The 21,831-nt window shown below is 41.6% G+C and overlaps 2 protein-coding genes across 6 annotated transcripts; both read right to left on the minus strand.

Annotated features, from left to right (window-relative positions):
• Positions 1–468: 468 nt before the first annotated feature.
• Positions 469–14,167, minus strand: LOC118083592 (toll-like receptor 6). Of its 5 annotated transcripts, none has more exons than XR_015947299.1 (3): positions 13,872–14,167; positions 3,377–5,884; positions 469–760 (listed from the first exon to the last, which is right to left on the minus strand). XR_015947299.1 is itself a non-coding variant. In XM_088658698.1 (3 exons), exon 3 carries the CDS (start codon positions 5,817–5,819, stop codon positions 3,441–3,443), a length of 2,379 nt encoding a protein of 792 aa, XP_088514824.1. In that variant the 5' UTR covers positions 5,820–5,884; positions 10,671–10,810; positions 13,872–14,167; the 3' UTR covers positions 469–3,440. The 5 variants fall into 5 exon arrangements, 3 of the variants coding, with proteins under 3 accessions (XP_088514824.1, XP_034968021.3, XP_060134900.2); XR_015947296.1 differs by having other exon boundaries at positions 469–1,813; XM_088658698.1 differs by adding an exon at positions 10,671–10,810 and having other exon boundaries at positions 469–5,884.
• Positions 14,168–15,536: 1,369 nt separating this feature from the next.
• On the minus strand, positions 15,537–20,670 carry LOC118083593 (toll-like receptor 6). Its single transcript, XM_035112133.3, has 2 exons — positions 20,079–20,670; positions 15,537–18,116 (listed from the first exon to the last, which is right to left on the minus strand). The coding sequence occupies exon 2, from the start codon at positions 18,050–18,052 to the stop codon at positions 15,683–15,685; it is 2,370 nt and encodes a 789-aa protein (XP_034968024.3). The 5' UTR covers positions 18,053–18,116; positions 20,079–20,670; the 3' UTR covers positions 15,537–15,682.
• Positions 20,671–21,831: the final 1,161 nt, after the last annotated feature.

The raw sequence follows: 21,831 nt of genomic DNA on the forward strand, positions 1-21,831 counted from the left end.
AGTGGAATCCCCCTGAAGAAGCATCTCCACCCCCATCCTTCTGCCCGGACACTGAGGTCCAGCACCAAGGGCCATCTGGCGGTTCCCTTGTTGCGAGAAGCCAAGTTACAGGGAACCAGGCAGAAGGCCTTCTCAGTAGTGACGCCCGCCCTGTGGAACGCCCTCCCACCAGATGTCAAAGAGAAAAACAACTACCAGGTTTTTAGAAGACATCTGAAGGCAGCCCTGTTTAGGGAGGCTTTTAATGTGTAATAGATTATTTTGTTTAATTTTTCATTTGGAAGCCGCCCAGAGTGGCTGGGGAAACCCAGCCAGATGGGCGGGGTATAAATAATAAATTATTATTATTATTATTATTATTATTATTATTATTATTATTATTACTACTACTACTACTACTACTACTACTACCTCTATAATGTATAATACAGCCATTTTAACCCATACTGGGAGACAGACATAAAGGAATTTATTACACATTTCAAGTTTATTTCTCCAACAAAAAAATAACACACCAAGCCATACCAGAAGAGTAAACAGAAGATACAACTCACCGAATCATACAAAATTATATACAGTACTGATCAATTAACGTTCCAGAGCCTCTGCCAATGCACGAAGTTTTCAAATATCCCTGATGCAATTTATGCATATCTTTGTAACTCATTGTTGAAAGCATGTGCAATAAAGGTCCACCAGGTGGCATAGAAAGACTGGTTTTTCTTTTGTCTTGCATACAACGCAACATCATTGTTTGGTCCTATGAATAACAAGAGTAAAACAACTGGTGTAAATGTGACATTAGCAGTGGGGATGATTAATAATTCCTGACCTACATTAGACATGGATATATAGGGATTAGTGTCCCAAAGGTTATATCCTGTAGGCATCTTCAAAGCCACTTCTGTACTTTCACAACATTAGCAGATAGCAGCCGGCTTAAAACATGGCCCATTGAAACCCTACTTTAAATGTCAACTCTCCAGCCTGTATAAATTCATAGCTGGTCTCCTTTAATAAGAGTTATGCAACTTCACCCAATAATGATCTATTATTTGCGCTACTCACTAAAATCGCCTTAATTCTAACAGTGAAGAATGTTGTTTATACTATGTGCCCAGCAAGGTTATATAAGGCCACAAGGGAGTGTGTAAATATTAAATCCAATGTTTTTTTCTTTAAAAAAAGTGTTGCATGTGGATGATGTCTAGTTTAAGAGCAGGTTTTCAATCAAGAAATCTGATTAACTAGTCCTATGTCTATTTAGTCCTATGAATAATCCCTACCAGAAGCCTATGAGTTAAATAATGAAGAAAAAATTGTATTGATCCTGTCAACAGAAGTGGCGATAAAGACACCGCAACTGCTTGTGATTGACTGTTAAACACTAACTCCAAACAGAAATTGTGGGAGTGCACTGAGAAATAATGCCTTTTATTCTGAGGAATGCATTTTGTTTACATAACCAGCTCCTGGAATGGCTTCAGTTGTGACTGGTCAGCTTTCCTCAGATTCTACCAAGCTTTTATTGCCACCTACTGCTTTTCAAACTAGAGTGCATGTATATTCAGAATCATAGTTGGAAGGGATCTCAAGGGTCATCTAGTCCAACCCCCTTCAATGCAGGAACCTCAGCTAAATCATCCACGGCAGATGGCCACCCAACCTCTGCTTAAAAGCTGCCAAGGAAAGAGGGTCCACAACTTCTCAAGGAAGACCGTTCCGTTGTCCAACAGCTCTTATTGTCAGATAGTATTTTTCTGTGTTTAGTCAGATTCTCCTTTCTTGTAACTTGATGCCACTGGTTCAAGTCCTACCCTCCGGAGCAAGAGAAAAACTAGATTAACTGGGAAATGAGATGAAATATAAGTGGAGGATTGTAAGTGGTAGCTTTTGAGCATGATGTGCAGTTGAGGTGCTATGTTAGGTGTAACATCTGGGGATGAGGGAGAAATTTGATGCTGTTTGCATTTAAAGGTCAACATGCCTAATTTAGTTTCCAAAACAAGGTGCGAACCAGAACACAGCCACCCTTCAAGATTCACATTTATCCAGCCAAGCAATGTGTACAAAAATGCACGTACAAGGATAGAGTGTGAGTATAAATGCATATAATAGTTTAAAAAGCATACAAAAGCCATTATTTTAGGGGACACTGCTTTGTAAAAAAAAAAATGTAAGGCAAAATTGCATACGAAAACATATATATGAGAACTTCACACTAAAATGCAGGTGAGTTTTCATGAGTTATCCTATTTCAAATAGGATAAACAGAGAAACCAAAACTGACATATTCACTTATCCCCTGATAACTTTCCATGTATTCATCTTCTACTTATACCAAGAGCCAACCATGCTTTTGATGGGGGATTTGGTATCACGCTACCGTATACCTTCCTTATAAGAGGGCCTTCCCTTCTTTATCCCTTTCTAAAGCCACAATTGTTTTGCACATATAAATTTAAGTTAAATTAGCTTTTCTCATTTCTTAGCATCTATTCTAGGCCCTCCATTTTACTAACATGTATATTGCACACCACTAGATGGCACCAACTTTCCATTAAAAGACTCCATGTATTATTATAATACAGTAGCAGCAGAGGGAAGTCATAAAATTGAAGAGTTGGAAAGGACTGTGACTGTCATCCAGGCATGCAGGAATCTTTTGCCCAATATGGGGCTCAAACCCATTACCCTGAGATTAAGAGTCATGCTCTACAGAGGGAGCTGTCCCAGATGTGCCCTACCCCTCTTAGGCGTGCACTATATATTATTCTCGTGGTTAATTTAAATTGTATTGAGAGTATAATAATGTCCTCAAGTGGATTGCCTAAGCAGAATTTAGAATTTAATCCATTATTTTGGAAAAAATATATATACCACACTGCAAGGTTGATACTGATTATTCATCTAGTGACTTAATTTTGAATCCTTTGGTTCAGGAATTCAGGGCTTGGAACAGGATTGATACAGTCAATCTGTGTTTCTTTTCCTAATGTATTATTTTCCTGTAGTTGTATATAGCAAAATTATACTTGTCCTTTCTCCAGAAATATTATAGTACAGCATTACAGCAACATAAATAACATTCAGCTGAATTCCTGTAAGACCAATTGCAGTCGTTAACAGTCGCCAGCAGGTTTACCACACCTATCAGCCAATCACCCATTCCCACCACCCTTCTGAGTAATACCGTACCCCTTCCCACCCTCCCACTATATATAAGGGTTTAGTTACTTCTGTTTCAATGTATCTGAAGAAGTGTGCATGCACACAAAAGCTCATACCAATGACAAACTTAGTTGGTCTCTAAGGTGCTACTGGACGGAATTTTTTTATTTTGTTTCGACTACAGCAGACCAACATGGCTACCTACCTGTAAATACAGCATGAACATTACTGATATAATGAAATCCACATATGATTATTTTAATATAAATTTAACTCAGTGAAAATGCTCTCTCTTCTTCGTTGCTGGACAGTTTAATGTAAATGGCTGCCCGAAGATTAGACCAGAAAAGTCCATGCTTGTTTTTATCCTTTGGCCACTCCAAGTACGTTCTCTTGGCCATGAGAGCTTTCAGTTTGTGGTACCTGGCAGGAATGATGTACGCAGGGATTGGCTCCAGCACAATCAGGATTAAACTGTCAGCATTTTCACTGAATAACTTGTGATGGGCAAAGTAGAGCTCATAATGACACCATTCACTCTGCACAAAGTAAGGAGACAACACAAAGATCGACTTGTAACTTTTCTCAATGCAGTCTATGATATTCTCCACAATGCTCTTGCCTGCAACAAAGTTCCTCTCGTGCTGGCAGATCCGTATGGAGCCATCCTCCTTCTCCAAGTTTGGAATCAATATATTTTTCACCCACTCAGAATCATGCTCGCTATAGGAGATAAAAGCATGGAACTCTACATTAGGGAGTATGTCTTCAGGCTTACTCTTCCGAATCCTGTGTTTTGCTTGAGTCCACTTCCACATCATCTTCAAATACCATGGAACATCAAAACGAATGCAGAGGAAGGAAACAGTGGCTACTAAGACCACAGTAATAATTATAACTATAGTAATCAGAAGACTCACGTTACAAACAACTTCAGAGATGTGAAAGTCTCTTAAAAGGGTCCCCCTTAAGTAGTCTGGGTACGCACACACATAAGCGTCAGGCCAACCAACCAACTCCATAGATCCTTGCTTTTGAAGATTGATGAACTGTCTTAATTCACAGGTGCATGTGAATGGATTGTGTCCTGCTTTTAGCTGTTTGATGCCTTGACATGTCTGGTAGAATTCAGAAGATGGTGAGACAACAGAGTTCATTTCTATATTCAGGAACCTCAGATTTCTAAACTGACCACATCCAGGCAGACTAGCTAGTTTATTAGATGCCAAATGTATTTCTTCTAAAGCCGTCAGCTCAGTAATCTCTTTGGGAATGCTTGAAATGGGGTTGTTTTGAAGATGAAGAATTTGAATATTTGCTGGTAAACATCTAAATACTGACTCTGACAATTGATTGGATGCCAAATTCAATTTAATCATATTTTTACCCCAGTGGCAGTCATTCACGTTACCTTCATATTGCAACAAATTCTGACTCAAGTCCAAGTGTTTCAGTGAGTTCATGCGACTTGTCATTAAACTCATTTTGGCAAGTTGTTTAAGTTGATTGTTTTGTAAAATGAGTGTTTCTAGGAGGGCTAAGTTCTTGCAATTTTCAAAAATGTTGTCAGTCAATGAATTATGTGAAAAACTTAAGTAAGTAAAATCACTGGGTTTTAAAGGACAAAACATGAATAGTATCCCCGAATGAGAAATTGTCAATGATGCAATATTCATTTCTGAAAATGTTCTGTACACATCCTCTTGGTTAAACAACTCTGAACCTGCAATAGCATATTTAATTGTCAATGCTTTTAGTGAGGTATCAACGTAATTGAGAGATTGACTTGTGTCTTCAAATATTAAGATGTTCACATAGTTGATGTTGAAATATTCAATGGAGGATTCCCACACCTTCTGAAGAATAGCTGTGAGGCTTAGCCAGGATAGTTGTACATTATTCAGTGTTAAGTTTAGCAATTTCCCATATTTGCTGGGTTGTGACAAAAATGTTATCAAGTCACTGACTTGATTTCCTTGGATATTTGAAAGTTCTAAGCTTTCAGTAACATTGAGTTCTAGATACATGGATTCTGAATTTTCAGGGAGTGCAATTCGAAGCTTCTTTGTGTTAAATGCTGGAAGACTTCCAGGGACAGATTCAGTGAGGTGTTCTAAGCCCAAGAAGAGAGTATCCAGTTGTAAATTAGCAAGAACTCTGAAATCTGATTTCTGTATTCTTCTGGCGCTGAGGCCAAGATATTCCAGCTTCACCATTTTGCCAAATGCCTGGCATGTGGGCATGTCCATGAAGTTATTGTAAGAGAGATCTAGATGCCTGAGACTTGTAACAGGGATGCAAGAAAGAATCTGCAGCTTGTTGTGGGATAGATCCAGAAGTTCTAAGTCTTTATTGTACTGGAAAATGCTGAAGTCAAGCTCTCTAATCAGGTTATGAGAAAGATTTAGAACCTTGAGTTTGGAAAGAGAACTAAAATCAGAAATCTGCAGTTCAGAGATACTGTTGTATGACAAATCCAAGTCTGTCATTTGTGCTGGAAGATTCTTAGGAACAGCATCTAAGCCACTCTTGGAGTAGTTTGCTTTAAATCCATTTTCTGCAGAGGTATAGGTATTGTTCCAGAAAGTTATTGTCAAGATGCAAATACAAAGGAAAACATTCTTGTCTGGACCGTTCATTTCCGCCATGGCATATAAAGATCCTTAAAATGTGCTTAGTGGAATTCTTGTATTTCTGTATTAGCCTCAAACTCCTGCAAAAAGAGTTCACATTAAAATATTAAGTACTCTAATGGAAACATTAGCTCTCCCAATATTCATTATTATTACAGCAATAGAAGACATTTCATAATTTAGCAGAAAGGCAGAATCAAATGCCTACTGTATTTAAAATATAGTTATGAAGAGATTTCATGATGGCCATATGTGTTTTTTGCAGTTTAAGATACAGAAAGCCTTACACAGATCCAGGGGTTAGTGAGACATCTCTGTGAAACTTTGAAAAAGGATGAACCACTGTGAATCTGAAAGGAATTCAGTTGCATGGATATATATATTTGCATATTTTGGGTCTCCACCACCACTGATTTCTTGTGATTTGCTTGTTATCCCCATTTCTTTCTCAGCTGGGGCCAAATGAGATGTTATGGCAATATACAATTATCCTATATAATAATGTGCAAGTGTCTCTGCGTCCAGTCCCTGTGCCCCTGGGTTTGTGCTACTGCGCATGTGCCCCACGGACAGCCGTTGGGACTTGGAGCGCAGAGACACTTGATCGCACGCCCAGGACACTCTCATGGCAACTCGCTCTCGCCGAGGCTCCCCGGCCGGGTCCCGCCGTGCCAAGCCTCACACAGTCGCCGTCGCCGCCCACCTTCCCCACCCACCCGCGTTAGCAGCCACTGCGGTGGAAGGATTTGTGGCTCTTTCCCCCACACCTCCGCCTCTCTTTCCTCGGCCGGCCCCCTCAAGCGCCAGTGCTGCCGTTGCGGCCGCAGGGAGCTCCAGCGCTGCCAGGCAGGAGCCGCGCCTCACATGAGGGGAGCCTTTGTCTCTCTCTCCTCTCACCTGCGCCTCAGTCCCAGAGGCGGGGAGCCGGAGTCGACCCCCTCGCCCAGCAACACCGTGCTGGATTGAGGAGGCGATGCTCCGTGCAGCGCTGCTGGGTGCCGACCCGGCAGGCCGCTTCCTTGATCCGGCGGCCTGCCGGGTCAGCGCTGATCAGCGCTGCGCGGAGCACCAGATCGAGGAGCCGGTCTGCACTCAGCACCCAGCAGCGCCGCACGGAGCAGCGCCTCCTCAATCCAGCACGGCGTTGCTGGGCGCTGACTCTGCAGACCGTCTCCTCGATCCGGTGCTCCGTGTAGCGCTGCTGGGTGCCAACCCAGCAGGCCGCTTCCTTGATCCGGCAGCTGATCAGCGCACTGATCAGCGCTGCGCGGAGCACTGGATCGAGGAGACGGTCTGCAGAGTCAGCGCCCAGCAACACCGCACGGAGCATCGCCTCCTCAATCCAGTACGGCATTGCTGGGTGCTGAATCTGCAGACCGGCTCCTCGATCCAGTGCTCCGCACAGCGCTCACATATGTTCTAGCGCCCGTTTATTTAACGGGCTGAATGACACTAGTAGAATCATAGAACTGTAGCATTGGAAGGGACACCAGGGATCATCTAATCCAAACCCCTGCAATGCAGTATCTCAGCTAAAGCATCCATGACAGATGCCATACAACCTCCTGCAACCTGTACCATACATACCTGCAGTATCTACAGCTCCCCATATGTTTTTGGATTACAACTCATCCTCCCACACCACTGGCCATCTAGCTGACATTGATAGGACTCTTGAATCTAACATATGGAGGGCCACAAAATCCTTATCTTTGATATACCCCCCCCCAAGCAGGGCAAAGAGAAGCTTGGAGGGAAATTAAATTTGGGGAAATGGTGCGAGGAAAGGATTTGTTTTTTAAAGCCCTTTCACAGTGCTAACCAGTCACCACACACACACACACACACACACTTTCACCAGCTTTTACATCTTTGCCAGGTCACATTCAGCTATGTTTTCCTCAGAATAGACCCATTTAAGTAATTGGACCTAACTGTGTAAAACTAAGTTGGATACCACCTAGCAGGTCCGGTCATGGATTGCATGACATCACATGCAGTTCAGCCCCAGAAGTTCAGAATTTGCTTAAATAAAAATAAGTATCCACTGGACACACTCTGGACAAAGTTTAACTCTGTCTATGTGTGACGGGGGAGGCGAGAGAAATATTTTGAAAATAACGGAACACAGCTGGAAAATGAAAAATAAGCCTTGAAGCGGATCTGTTTTTTTGCAGTTGGGTGTGGGGCATGGGGTTCCCTGTGGGTGTTGTTTGCTTTGGGGGGAACTGATGCTACTTTAAAGATTACCCACATTACTTTGGGAGTTTACCTCTCCCTAATGCAGCCACCCGTCCCCCTCGGGGGGGGGGAGGAGAATCTTGAAAACTGTAGTTTGTTAAGGGTGCTGGAATTTGTAGCTCTGTGAGCCATGATCTACAGTTCCCACGTTTGTTGGGGGGGGGGGTGTTTAAAATGCATGGTATGTACAGAGCCTTAGTTTCAAGAACATTTCCTCACAAGGAAACTTACCTTCTGGATAAAGCTGCCATGAAAAAGTAATACTGCTCAGGGAGTGGTGCAGAAAAAAATATATTAGGTTTAGCTAAATAGCCCTTTTAAAATATTTAGTATAGACTCATCCATTTGTCCTCTGATTCCTAGGCCTGGGTCAGAAAAGTCGTCCCCCCCCCCCTCCAAATGCTTTCTCTAGGAAAACCCAGTGTTTGCTGTTGGGCTGGAACAAATGTCAATTGAGTTTTCTGAGAATTGGTGTTTTCTCTGGTTCAGTGGCGAATCATAGAATTGGAAGGGACAACAAGGTTCATCTAGTCCAAACCCCTGGAATTTTTTTGGCCAATGTGGGGCTCAAACCTGAGATTATGAGTCTCATGCTCTTCCATCTGAGCTATTGAGATTCTCCCGGAGAAAATGACGGGACGAAAGAAACACCATTTGGACCCGTGCCTAGAAACAAAACTGTGGATGAGCCCTTAATTATGGTCAGGCAATGGTGATGAAGAAAAATGTTTCATTTCAAATGGTAATGAACCACAGGGTATGTAGCAGACCTGAGATTAGATCCTCAAGACTAGACTTTCATATACTGTATAATGGGCAGGACTAAGGATGGGAGAATCTGCAGTTGCGGTTCTCTCTGTTTTTCATTTTTCCAATCTTAAATTTGGTTCTCCACATTTCTGCACCAATTTGGGCATTTTTCAAAAAGTCCTCATGAAAACTCTTCAGCGATTGTGTGGGACTTTTTACTAACAGACACATTTTTGTATGCAGTTTTGACCAATGTACACATTTCTGAATGCAATTTCTCCTAATACAATGCATTTTTGTATATTACTTTCACTTACTAATGTTTGCACACAATATACATGTTTTTATCAGCACTGTTTCGTTGGAGAAATGCACAGCAAAATTCAGATAAGTGCAAATTTTGAAGGATGGGTGTTTTCGGTTCTCAATTTGATAAATTCAACTTTAAACGAGGACTTAACCAAATCCCCCCATGCCTAATCAAGGCAATAAATCACAATGATGATGATGATGGTGATGATGATTAAAATTTGTATACCACCATATACCCACAGGTCTTAGAGAGTTTCACAAGATAAGCTTTCCAAAACCCTGTGCCAAGCGGTGGTATTAAATAGAATAAGTGACTATTAAACAGATGTCTGTTAAAGCAGCAAAGGGAGAATGAGGGTTGGTTTATGGCTGGGAAATGGGTTCTGAAGATGCTTTCTTGGATGCTTTCTCTGTAAGCCCCTCCTCACTTTTCATGGGATACACAAAATGCATATCAAGGAATCTTAGCTGGATGAGAAGGGTCTTGCAGGGGAAAGGCAGCAGGTAAGAGAAAGTTTAAGCAGCCATGTCTTCAGCCAGCACACACCCTAAGGCTTTATAACTGTTCAGCAGTCACATAGCTGCCAAGTTATCCCTTTTTTACAGGGATTTTCTCTTATGCTGAATAGGCTTCCTCGCGAGAAAAGGGAAAACTTGGCAGCTATGAGCAGTCAGGGACTCCCAAAGCCATGCCTATGGCTAGATACCAAGTTCAGCCACAAGGACGGAAAAGCAGGTGCCGTGTTTTCACAATATTGGACCCATTCATGGGTGTAGGCAGGTGGGGGCAGCTGGTCCCCCTAGAAGATCCACAAAAAATACTTTAAAGCATTGAAAGTACTCAATTAAGTGAGGTTCTGCCCCTCCCCCCACAAAAGCGATCTCCTAAAAAAAACTTTCGACCCATTCACCCTTCACAATAAAAGTTAAGTGAAGGCTACTCTCTTGGCAAAAAAGTATTCAAAACTTTCTCATGTTACATGTTTTAAAATTGTAACACCTACCTTATGCCTTTCAGCAGCAGGAAAGAGCGAGTTTCTAAACAGAGTGGCTTAAGAGGAAGAATGCTGTTGCCTTAAAGATGGGGCAGAAGATTCTCCTCCCCACTTTTAACACAATCAAATTAGTCAGCCTTTGCAGTAAAAGGTAGACAACAACAACAACAAAATGAATTAACAGTGGGAGAAAACTATAGTATGCTCAGAGGAGATCACAAACTCAACTAAAAGAAAAGGAATGAGGAACTTAAGTTACAACTTGGTCACAAGCTAAAAATAAAGATTAACTTGGCATAATTTACAGGAAATCTATGCCACTGTCAAGACTTCCTCTTTACTCAGACATGTAGTTTCAACTTGTAACCTGATGGTGCTTGTTTTAAAACTGCTGGTTTTATTTCTGTTTTGGTAATTTTATGTTGATTTGTTTTAAATGTTTTTTTTTTTGTGTGTGTGTGTGTGTGTGTGTGTATTTTATATTGTTTTATATAAACCACTTAGTGGTTTTTGTTGATTAAGAGGGTATATAAATCATAAAGTAAAATAAAAAGGGTAGGCAACTTACCAGATGACCAGGGTGGAGTACAAGAGATGCATAACCCCAGGTTCCATACTGATTTCCCTATAACCCAGGACTGTGTCCATTGTGGGCTTAAAAATACTGTAAAGCAAAATCATGTATCCTGGCAATCCAAATTCTATGACCTGTGTAAAGGATGCAAATTGAAAACATTTGCATCATTTCACTTATTTTGCATGTTCTGTTCTATAATTGTTACCATCTTATATAATTTGTTCTGGTTCCCAAGTCATGTAGAGAGACAATGAATGATGCAGTACACTGATGTCCAACTTTCATTGAAAACTGTATTACCCTTCTTGCTTCTGAGATTTCAACAGGGATCTACCACACATTTTCAAATATATTACTGAATCCATATGGACTAGAAACTTGCTTATCTTAATAAATAAACAAAGAGAGAAAGCTGAAATACTCTGGGATCTCTCTGCATCCATTTCCATGTACAGTACTGTGCATTTTGTGGGCCTACAAAAGTGCAGTAATGATATAGCCTGGCATATCACCTTTCAAGAATAATTCAAGGTGCCAGTTCTGCCCATCTGAGATTTTAAAAATGAAAACCATTTGAAGTCATACCACTCATACAATGTGTATTTAAGGCAGCTTGCAACGTAAATAGCATGCATAGTTTAAAACCCCTATAATAACCAATGTTTCTAAAAACAACCAGCAAAGCAATTGCATAAAAGATTAGTATACCATACTCAGAAAACCATACAAAATTATTAACTTTGAACTGCATGGTTTTAAAAGACAGCTATTTAAGAAAGCTTTAGAATAGCTCAGTTTTAACCAGCCAGGTCTGACCCACCCATGAGGCAAGGTGAGGCGACAGGGGCAGTGGATCCCAATCTTAATTCCTTCTTTATTCCTGATGTCAATATTCACACACCCTTTTCCCTGGCAAGGAGGGAGAGACATTTTGTGATTTGCCTCAGGTGCCAAAATATATTGGGCCACCCCTGTATCTGTCTAAAAACAGCATAGCACTGGCACCTAATGAATCTTCTTTTCTGAGGCATTCCATAAAATGGATATCTCTACAGAGAATGCCTTGTTTCTTATAATTCATAGGATTCATAGGGTTGAAGTAATCTAAAATAAGGTCCTCAATGGCAATCAGATCATGTGGGGATCTGCATATGAAAAAGGTCATCATTAAGAGGTGCCAAGGCTGTTCCTATTATGCTATATACACTTGTACAGGGAGAGTAAATGCCATGTAAATAAATACTCAAGACGTTGATACTTTCTTGATTTGGAAACACAAAGCCAACCAATTTGTGCTCTAATGCAGAGTCTACCATGATAAAGTTGGCATTGGCAACTTGGCACGATTTCGAGATGTAATAACAATTTGTTTGCTTCCTCGTTTATGTTTGAGATATCAAAATTCCTCAGATAGGCTCTATGCAAAGATTCCCGGTTACAACTTGGAGACATAGCTGCCAAGTTATCCCTTTTTTAAAGGGATTTTCCCTTATGCTGAATAGGCTTCCTCGCGAGAAAAGGGAAAACTTGGCAGCTATGCTTGGAGATGTTACTGTTATATATCCCTCTAAGTACCGGGGTGGTGGTGGTGTTTGCAGCCATGATTTAAATGACATGATCTGGATTGTGCGGTTTTACTGATTTGATTTCTATGTGGATGTTTAACCGCACCCACCACCCACCCCGGGCATATGAATATATTTTGCCTTTTTAAAGGTACATTGTGTTCTTCGAAACTATCATTTTTTTAATGATAGACATGTGCAAGGATCCAGCCCACCATCATTACACAATGGGATTTAAAAACATCAACACACACATGCTACTGAAACAAAACAAAAAAAATCCTTCCAGTAGCACCTTAGAGACCAACTAAGTTTGTCATTATATCATTATACCAGGCAGCCCCAAACTTCGGCCCTCCAGATGTTTTGGACTACAATTCCCATCTTCCCCGTCCACTGGTCCTGTTAGCTAGGGATCATGGGAGTTGTAGGCCAAAACATCTGGAGGGCCGCAGTTTGGGGATGCCTGCATTATACCAATGACAAACTTAGTTGGTCTCTAAGGTGCTACTGGAAGGAATTTTTTTTAATTTTTTGTTTTGACTACGTCAGACCAACACGGCTACCTACTACCTGTAACTACTAGTACATGCTACTGAGTAAGACTTGGCTTTTCTGGCTAATGGCGGATGTTGCATCTCACACACAGAGAGAGAGAGTATATATTTGCCCCTGCAGGATGAGCAGCACCTGTTATAATGCCCTCTTCTGCACAAAGATCAAAAGTGAGAGAGATTCAGGGGCAGTAATCAAAGTTGGGAAAAGTTTGGAGATTATTTGAAGAAGCAGTGTCCCTTGATAAAGACTTGGATTTATTTTTAATATTCCGTAGAGATCCCAAGATGGAATGTAAAGGAAAGCAGGTTAAATGTATGTGAATTTATAAGCCCGGGGTGAAGACAAGTGGAAGTCAATCTAGAGAAGAGCTTATGTGAAGTTAAAAGAAATTATTTTATAAACATGAATATATGATATATTTGAATTAGGTTATGATATAGACATTTATTGGTTTTTAATTTGTATAGTTTATAATAGGTACGTTTTGTTTTGTTTATATTGTTTATTGTTTATAATAGGTATGTTTTGTTTTGTTTATATTATTTGTAAGTATTTTACTTGAATAATTCTGATCAAAATTTAATAAAGGTATTTAAATCAAAAAAAGTGAGAGAATTTCCTGCCTTCCCCTTTTTCTAATCCTCTCCCTGCCAAACCTCAACCCTTCATGTTGTTTTCCAAAGCTGCCTGAGAGGATCTGAAACTCAGACCTCCACGAAAGCGCTTTGCAGGATCCAGCCCTGCAAAGTCCCTTCAGTTGCAAAGGGAGCAGCAAGTGCGTGACGTAGCGGGCATTTCTTGAGACGAAATCTGTCCTGGCACTTCTTTCTTTTCTTAAGAGGGCAAGCTTGCAATCTCCTGAAAAAAAGCAAGCGGAGAGACGGAGAAGAACTCACGCCCCTGGAGAGCTGCCCAAGCCAGTCCCAAACGACGGAGAAAGTTGATTATTTTTTTAAGCGCCATTTTTTTTTAAGAGGCAGGGGGGAAGGGAAAACCCAATAGGCGCCCTGAAACTCTGCGCGCGACCCGTAAGCGCCGGCTTCTTTCCCGCCTTTTTTAAACCGTTTACCTGCTTGGCAGCAAAAAGGAGTCGCTGGTGGCGGAAGGGGCCTCAAGAAGAAGAGGAGGACAAGCGAAGTCGCAGGCTGTGGCAACAGATTTCCCCACAGGAAGAGAAACCGTTTTAGCGGCCTCCCCTTGGTCGACCTGAGGGGAGGGCGGACCAAATGAACTCTAAAGCACTTCAGTCCCCGGTTTGGTTTTGGGCTACTGAGAGCATATTTGTGCGAACTCTCGTCTTCTTTGCCCAAGATGCGCTTCGTGTTCATGGCGAGCCCAGCTAGGAAACCCAAAGAGACCTGGAAAGCAAGTAGGTAGGGGCTTGGTTGCCTGGATAAATTGCCTGGTGATAAATTGTGTGAAAGGCAAACAAAGAAAGGCAAAAAAAATGCAAGTACGCCAGTCCAAAAGAAATGCCGCAATAAAACCCAAAACAGCAACAGCTGCACTCAAATTTATCCTAATAATAATAATAATAATAATAATAAATCATTCCAGTAGCACCTTAGAGACCAACTAAGTTTGTCTAAGCGCTAAGTAGCACTTAGCTTAGAAGGATTTTTTAAATTTTGTTTTGACTGTGTCAGACCAACACGGCTATCTACCTGTAAATACAGCATGAACAGGTCCAGTTGTGACCGACTCTGGGGTTGCGCGCTCATCTTGCATTATTGGCAGAGGGAGCTGGCGTATAGCTTCCAGGTCATGTGGCCAGCATGACAAAGCCGCTTCTGGCGAACCAGAGCAGCACACGGAAACGCCGTTTACCTTCCCGCTGAAGCGGTACCTATTTATCTACTTGCACTTTGACGTGCCTTCGAACTGCTAGGTTGGCAGGAGCTGGGACCGAGCAACAGGAGCTCACTCCGTCACAGGGATTCGAACCGCCGACCTTCTGATCAGCAAGCCCTAGGCTCAGTGGTTTAACCCACAGCGCCACCTGGGTCTTACCATGCCGTTTTACCATTTCATAAAATTGTATTAACAATTCTATATATATTTCATATGAAATTTGGACACAACACCACATTCCACAATGGGGAGTGTTCTTAGCAACATAGGGTATACAAATGTCACACCTGCACAAGGTAAAAGCCCATTTTCGGACCTCAAAACTCAGCCAGCAGACCCTGCCGGGCATACTGGGAAAAGAACCTACAGGAGAGGTAGCAAAACATCGTCCTCTAGCGGCGTCTATACTGTTTACTGCAGCTTCCATGTGTGTTTGATGACCCTATATAATGTTGTATATATGTGACTCTAAAGCTTGGGTTCAATTTTATATCTGCTCAGTGGTTTAGCCCACAGCGCTACCTGGGTCCCTAACATGTACCAATAAAAGTCTATGCTTCCTATTCTCCCTTGCTTGGTCTAAGTGGGCTCCCTTTGCGATGTCCGCTTTTAGTATGTGATACTGGGTAGGAATTATATACATGTAGGGATACATTCTAACAAAATGAGTGTTTTCAGTAAATACTTTTTGATTTGTTGTTGTTTAGTCGTTTAGTCGTGTCCGACTCTTCGTGACCCCATGGACCATAGCACGCCAGGCACTCCTGTCTTGTCTATACTTTTTGATAGGCATTCACAATGCACAAAATTGGAAGACAGCACAAAGACTAACTATTCACAAAACAGTCTCTGATATTTTCAACAATACATGGGTGCACCAAAGTTCCTCTCATGCCAGCAGATCTGTTTATTTTTATATAAATTCAGCTCAATGAAAACTGACTTTAAAGCTACAACTCTAAACGACTTCTTCACTATTTGGAAGCTTAACATGAATGGCTGCCATATGATTATTTTAATATAAATTTATTAAATTTCTTCTTCGTTGCTGGACAGTTTAACGTAAATGGCTGCCCGAAGATTAGACCAGAAAAGTCCATGCTTGTTTTTATCCTTTGGCCACTCCAAGTACGTTCTCTTGGCCATGAGAGCTTTCAGTTTGTGGTACCTGGCAGGAATGATGTACGCAGGGATTGGTTCCAGCACAATCAGGATTAAACTGTCAGCATTTTCACTGAATAACTTGTGATGGGCAAAGTAGAGCTCATAATGACACCATTCACTCTGCGCAAAGTAAGGAGACAACACAAAGATCGACTTGTAACTTTTCTCAATGCAGTCTATGATATTCTCCACAATGCTCTTGCCTGCAACAAAGTTCCTCTCGTGCTGGCAGATCCGTATGGAGCCATCCTCCTTCTCCAAGTTTGGAATCAATATATTTTTCACCCACTCAGAATCATGCTCGCTATAGGAGATAAAAGCATGGAACTCTACATTGGGGAGTATGTCTTCAGGCTTACTCTTCCGAATCCTGTGTTTTGCTTGAGTCCACTTCCACATCATCTTCAAATACCATGGAACATCAAAACGAATGCAGAGGAAGGAAACAGTGGCTACTAAGACCACAGTAATAATTATAACTATAGTAATCAGAAGACTCACATTGCAAACAACTTCAGAGATGTGAAAGTCCTTTAAAAGGGTCCCCCTTAAGTAGTCTGGGTACCCGCACACATAAGCGTCAGGCCAACCAACCAACTCCGTAGATCCTTGCTTTTGAAGATTGATGAACTGTCTTAATTCACAGGTACATGTGAATGGATTGTGTCCTGCTTTTAGCTGTTTGATGCCTTGACATGTCTGGTAGAATTCAGAAGATGGCGAGACAACAGAGTTCATTTCTATATTCAGGAATCTCAGATTTCTAAACTGACCACATCCAGGCAGACTAGCTAGTTTATTGGATGCCAAATTTATTTCTTCTAAAGCCTTCAGCTCTATAATCTCTTTGGAAATGCTTGAAATCTGGTTGTTTTGAAGATCAATCATTTGAATATTGACTGGCAGACATCTAAAGACTGATTCAGACAACTTATTGGATGACATATCTAATTCAACCAGATTTTTACCCCAGTCACACTTATTCTCATGGTCTTCATATTGCAATAAATTCAGGCTCATGTCCAAATATTTCAAAGACACCATGTGACTGGTCATTAAACTTACTCTGACAAGTTTTTTGAACTGATTACTTTTTAAAATGAGCTTCTCAAGGAACATCAAGTCCTTGCAGTTTTGAAAAACAGCATCTGTAAAACTGTTATTTGAAAAACATAAGTAAGTAAAATGACTGGGGTTTGAAGGGCAAAGCATGTGTATCAAACCTGCATCAGAAATGGTCAAGGCTGTAAGGTTCATATCCGAAAACAATTCCAACAGATATTTTGCATCAGAACGAAATGTAGTCAATGTAGTCTGCTTAATTGTCAAAGCTTTGAGTGAAGTTTTTGTATACTTAAACTCTATTGAATTTGGCGCTTCCAACTGTGATGCATTGGCTATAACAAAATATTCAATGGTTGATTCCCATACAGTCTGAAGAATTTCGATGAAGTCTTCCCAGTCACATTGTATATTGCTCAGTGTTAGGTTTAGTAATGTTGAGTTTTTGTTAAGTTTCAGCAGGAAAGTTCTTAAGTCATTGACTTGTGTTTCTTGGATATTTGACAGCTCTAAACTTTCTGTTACATTGATTTCTAGATCTGGCAATACTTGATAATCATTGTTTGGTGGGAATATAATCTGAAGGCTCCTTGTATTGAACACTGGAAGATTTCCCTGGATATATTCAGAGAGGTCTTCTAGGCCCAAGAACAGAGTTTCCAGTTTTAAATGAGCAAGAACACTAAAATCTGATTTCTGAATTCTTCTAGCACTGAGGCCAAGATATTCCAGCTTCAACATTTTGCTAAATTCTGGGCATGTGGGCATGTCTACATAGTTATTGTAAGAGAGATCTAGATGCCTGAGACTTGGAACAAGATGACAAGAAAGAGTTTGCAAGTTGTTGTAGGATAGGTCTAGATGTTCTAAGTCTTCATTGTACTGGAAGACACTGAAATTAAGCTTTCCAATGAGATTATGAGAAAGAATTAGTACCTGGAGCTTAGAAGAAGAACTAAAATCTGAAATCTGAAGTTCAGAGATACTGTTGTATGACAAATCCAACACTGTCATTTGTGCTGGAAGGTTCTTAGGTACTTTAACTAGAAATCTGTTGGAAAAGTCCATAATCAATCCTTTCCCTGCAGAACTTTGGATGTTATTCCAGAAGATTATTGCAAGGAGGAAGGCACTAAGGAAATGGTTGGTGACTGAACTTCTTTCATCTACCATGGTGCATGAAGATACTTTAAATGTTTTTACTGGTGACTTTCATCACTTCACATTGACCACAGGCCTGTAGGAGGAGAAATGCAGCAGCATGTTAATGAAATCACATCAAGAAGTTCAAAATGACTTATAGCAGCTATAATACCTGGATGCCTTGGACTCTTATTTCCTATTTGTTTTAGTTGATGAGAACCATGAAGATGTGTGTGCATGCACACACAAGCACACACGTTCGGAAGAAAAATATTCTGATTACAATGAAGTTTTGATACTTAGGTGTGAAGGGGTGTCTTTTCTATTCCCATAGCATTCTTCAGAAATGCTAGCGAAGAAAAAAAAAGATCATTAATAAAATCTATGTCATATTTATAACATGAGCTGCAACTTTAAGCTGTAACTCTTAGATTTATATCTTGTTAGTAACACAATGCTTTTGTCATAACAAGCAGGGTATGTGTGATGTGGAAGTTTATATTAACTGAGACTTTTGGATCTTGATAAAGCAGGGATTTATGGATTAGTAGCAGCATTGCCATATTGGCTGACCTGCCATGCATGGTGCCTGGGGTGGAAGGTGTTAGCATATTCAATTCTGTCCACTGCCCAGCTGCATGCGAGACAGGATAATTTTTTACTGTTTTGATGTGTGACTGCTGTAACATTCCCACACACAGGAGACACTGTAACCTGATCCCCTGTCATGTGACGTGGGGCAGTAGAACTTGGGTCCAATGCTTTTGTGTGACAGCAGCAAGTCTAGTTGGGGATCTAATGGACCCCAGTCGCACCCCCTTTTTGCTGGCTACTGCCAGCAGGAATGCAAACAGTGACACTTTCACCCAACCATTTGACATGTGGAAGGAAGGATTGCTCCCTTAAGTGGGGATTTGAACCCAGACCCCTACAGACTTAATGTGACACTCTCACCACTAGGCTACACTTCCTCCTAGGGGCTCAGGACAGTACTGCACATGGTTACTTCCCCTTGTCCTCACTTTAGCACTTTGTGCTAAAATTGCCTGGCCCAGTAAGTTATATTGTTGTAAAGCAGGCATCCCCAAACTGCGGCCCTCCAGATGTTTTGGCCTACAATTCCCATGATCCCTAGCTAACAGGACCAGTGGTCAGGGATGATGGGGACTGTAGTCCAAAACATCCGGAGGGCCAAAGTTTGGGGATGCCTGTTGTAAAGGAATTGGAACCTATTACTGTTTGTTTTTTCAGTTCATTAACAATTCAATCCTTTGCATGTTAACTCAGAAATTATATTTATTTTTTGTATGCAAATGTGTGACTAAATGGATGTGCATTGCCTATAGGACTGGGTTAACAGTCCTGGACTACCAAGATACACACTACCCTGGTATGGGTGCATAGAGGATGAGAAAGAGGAGATGGGAAAATTTGGCTGGGATAGAGCATGAGTAATATCATGGTCATGAGCACAAGATTGGTGCATTGCAGGGGGTTGGACTAGATGACCTTTGTGGTCCCTTCCAACTCAACAGTTCTATGATTCTGTGACTCCTTTGAAGCCTTGGTGTCCCTCAAGGACATCATTGCCCCTCAAGTACAGCATTGTGTTGGTTTTTTGTATATTTATTTTAGATTTTGTTGTGATATATGTGGAAATTGTTCAGTTTGGTTTTGTATTTTTTAATGTTTTATTTATTGTTTATGACTACTTTTGAGTACACTACTGTTATGACTACTGTTGTAGTTATGTATTTTTTAATGTTGTAAGCCGCCTTGAGCATGGTTTGAACTGTGAATAGGTGGAGTACAAATAAAATTATGTATGTATTGAAAACAAGCAGACATACTTTTGAGTGCACGTGTACCGGGCTGCACTGTTCAAGAAACTTGACATGTTCAAGTTATGATTCAGGTTTTGACATCTGACAAGTTATGATGAGGGAACTTGACGTTTTCGTCAGTTCCAGCAACAGAAACAAAAGCTGAACGAGCTCCTCTCTTCCGGGGTGGTGGGGAAAAGGGAAGTGAAACTAAGGCAGCAATCCACACTCACCCACTTTGGAGTACAGTAAGTCCCATTGAGTTCGAGGAGGCTTGCATCCGAGATGGGCGTTGCACAGGATCGCAGGGCACTCAAGAAGGGAAGGAGCGTGATGCAAAGAAAACCAGCACCACCCTCCACTACGGTGGTCTCTTGCTCTCACTGCCTGCTTTGTTCACCGTGGGAAAAAGTCGAGACGGAGTTCACTTCTGGCCGCCGGAGCGCACGGGTGCCTAATGTCAGCTACCGCGGCTCGCCTGCTGCTGCTGTGAGGTCTGCCTGCTTCTGATTTGTTGGGGAGGGAGCCAGAAAAAGAGCCCCGCCCACTCTGCACTTGTCCGGCCCCATTGCCTTCTCCCACCGCCACCTCCGCTTTCCGTCAGAGAAGGGATGAAGGAGGCTCAGAGCAGCGCGCAAGCTCAGTGACGGGTCCTGGGGAGGTTTTGAAGAAGACGTTGGATGGCCATCTGTCGTAGAGAATTTAGCTAAGATTCCAGCACTACAGTACTAATGACCCTAGTCCTTTCCAACTCAACTATTCTGTGATTCAACAACAACACTTGCCTAGAAGTAATAAAATATTAATTTGTTTGTTGTGCAGCTTCTGCCTTCTGCCTATTAAAAAACAATACAACTGCTACTGCTTACTGAGTTGGTTGCTCACTTCCCCATATTTATTTTTTCTCCGCTCTGATAGAATATACCATCCAGGAGTTCCCCTTGTCCCCTGCTCCGTTAAGGAAAATACAGTGTTGCCTGTTCAAATGGCATTCCCGATTTCAGTTCATAGCAGTTCTTTTTAAATACCCTTTTGTTTATTTTGAAATCCGTTACTTACTGAGAAGGCTGTGTTCATTCTTGCTTTTGAGAAACATCCAAAGCTCAAGAGCCCTGAAGAGGAACATCAGCAGGAATCAGTCTGGCTCCGAGAATGATCTACCCCTTCCTTGTTGTTTGAGGTGCTTCCATGAGAGATAACCCCATCCCCACAGATGTTGCAGGTGGCAGTGATGGTAAGAGTGATGGAGACTGGGTCATGGATAAGAGTTGGAGAGATTGTACCTTTGCCAACCTGATGCCCTCTAGATGTTGGACTGCATCTCCTGTGGAGTGCCTGGAGTGCCTTTTACCAGTTTTGGCAGATAAAAAAGCTACAGCCATTTCTGGATTGGTATAGCTTGTTCACAGCACTGGTAACTTCAAGGCTGGATTACCACCATGCCCTCAATGTACCTTTGAGGTTGGTCTGGAGGCTGCAGCTAGAGCAGCACTGGTGGCTAGGTTGCTTGGAGTAAACCACCTCTAGCATGCAACATCTTGTTTGATGGATTTGCACTAGCTGCCAATTTGCTGCTGGGTTAAGGTTTTGGTACTGTTATAAATCATCCCAATCTCACCGCAGTGTGAGATTCCAGGGATCCAGGTGTTTTGTGTTTCCTTCAAAAATGAGGCACATTGGAGACGGGTGTCTTTATGATACATGGGATATTTATACATCTATATAACCTGACCCTATGATGGACGGGTTCAAAGCATTACACTCCAAGTGGGTCTTGTTTCTCCCATTGCTGCAGCCTTTGATTCAAAAAGAAATCAAATGTGGCTCTTTGTCCCTCTGCTTTGCTTGCTGTGTTTAACAGACTGACACTTTTTCTCTCTAGCTCACAACCCAGACAACTGAAATCCTAAAAACTCCATTTTGCTTTTTCTCTGATATCTCTCAGTGGAAGGAGGGGCTCACACCCATCTGCTGTCCAGTATATAG

The sequence above is a fragment of the Zootoca vivipara genome, chromosome Z1 (assembly GCF_965207765.1).
Source record: "Zootoca vivipara chromosome Z1, rZooViv2.hap1.1, whole genome shotgun sequence".
Lineage (NCBI taxonomy): Eukaryota > Metazoa > Chordata > Lepidosauria > Squamata > Lacertidae > Zootoca > Zootoca vivipara.

Coding starts and splice junctions, on each gene's coding strand:
- LOC118083592 (XM_035112130.3), bottom strand. CDS start 5,819: ATGGCGGAAATGAACGGTCCAGACAAGAATGTTTTCCTTTGTATTTGC.
- LOC118083593 (XM_035112133.3), bottom strand. CDS start 18,052: ATGGTAGATGAAAGAAGTTCAGTCACCAACCATTTCCTTAGTGCCTTC.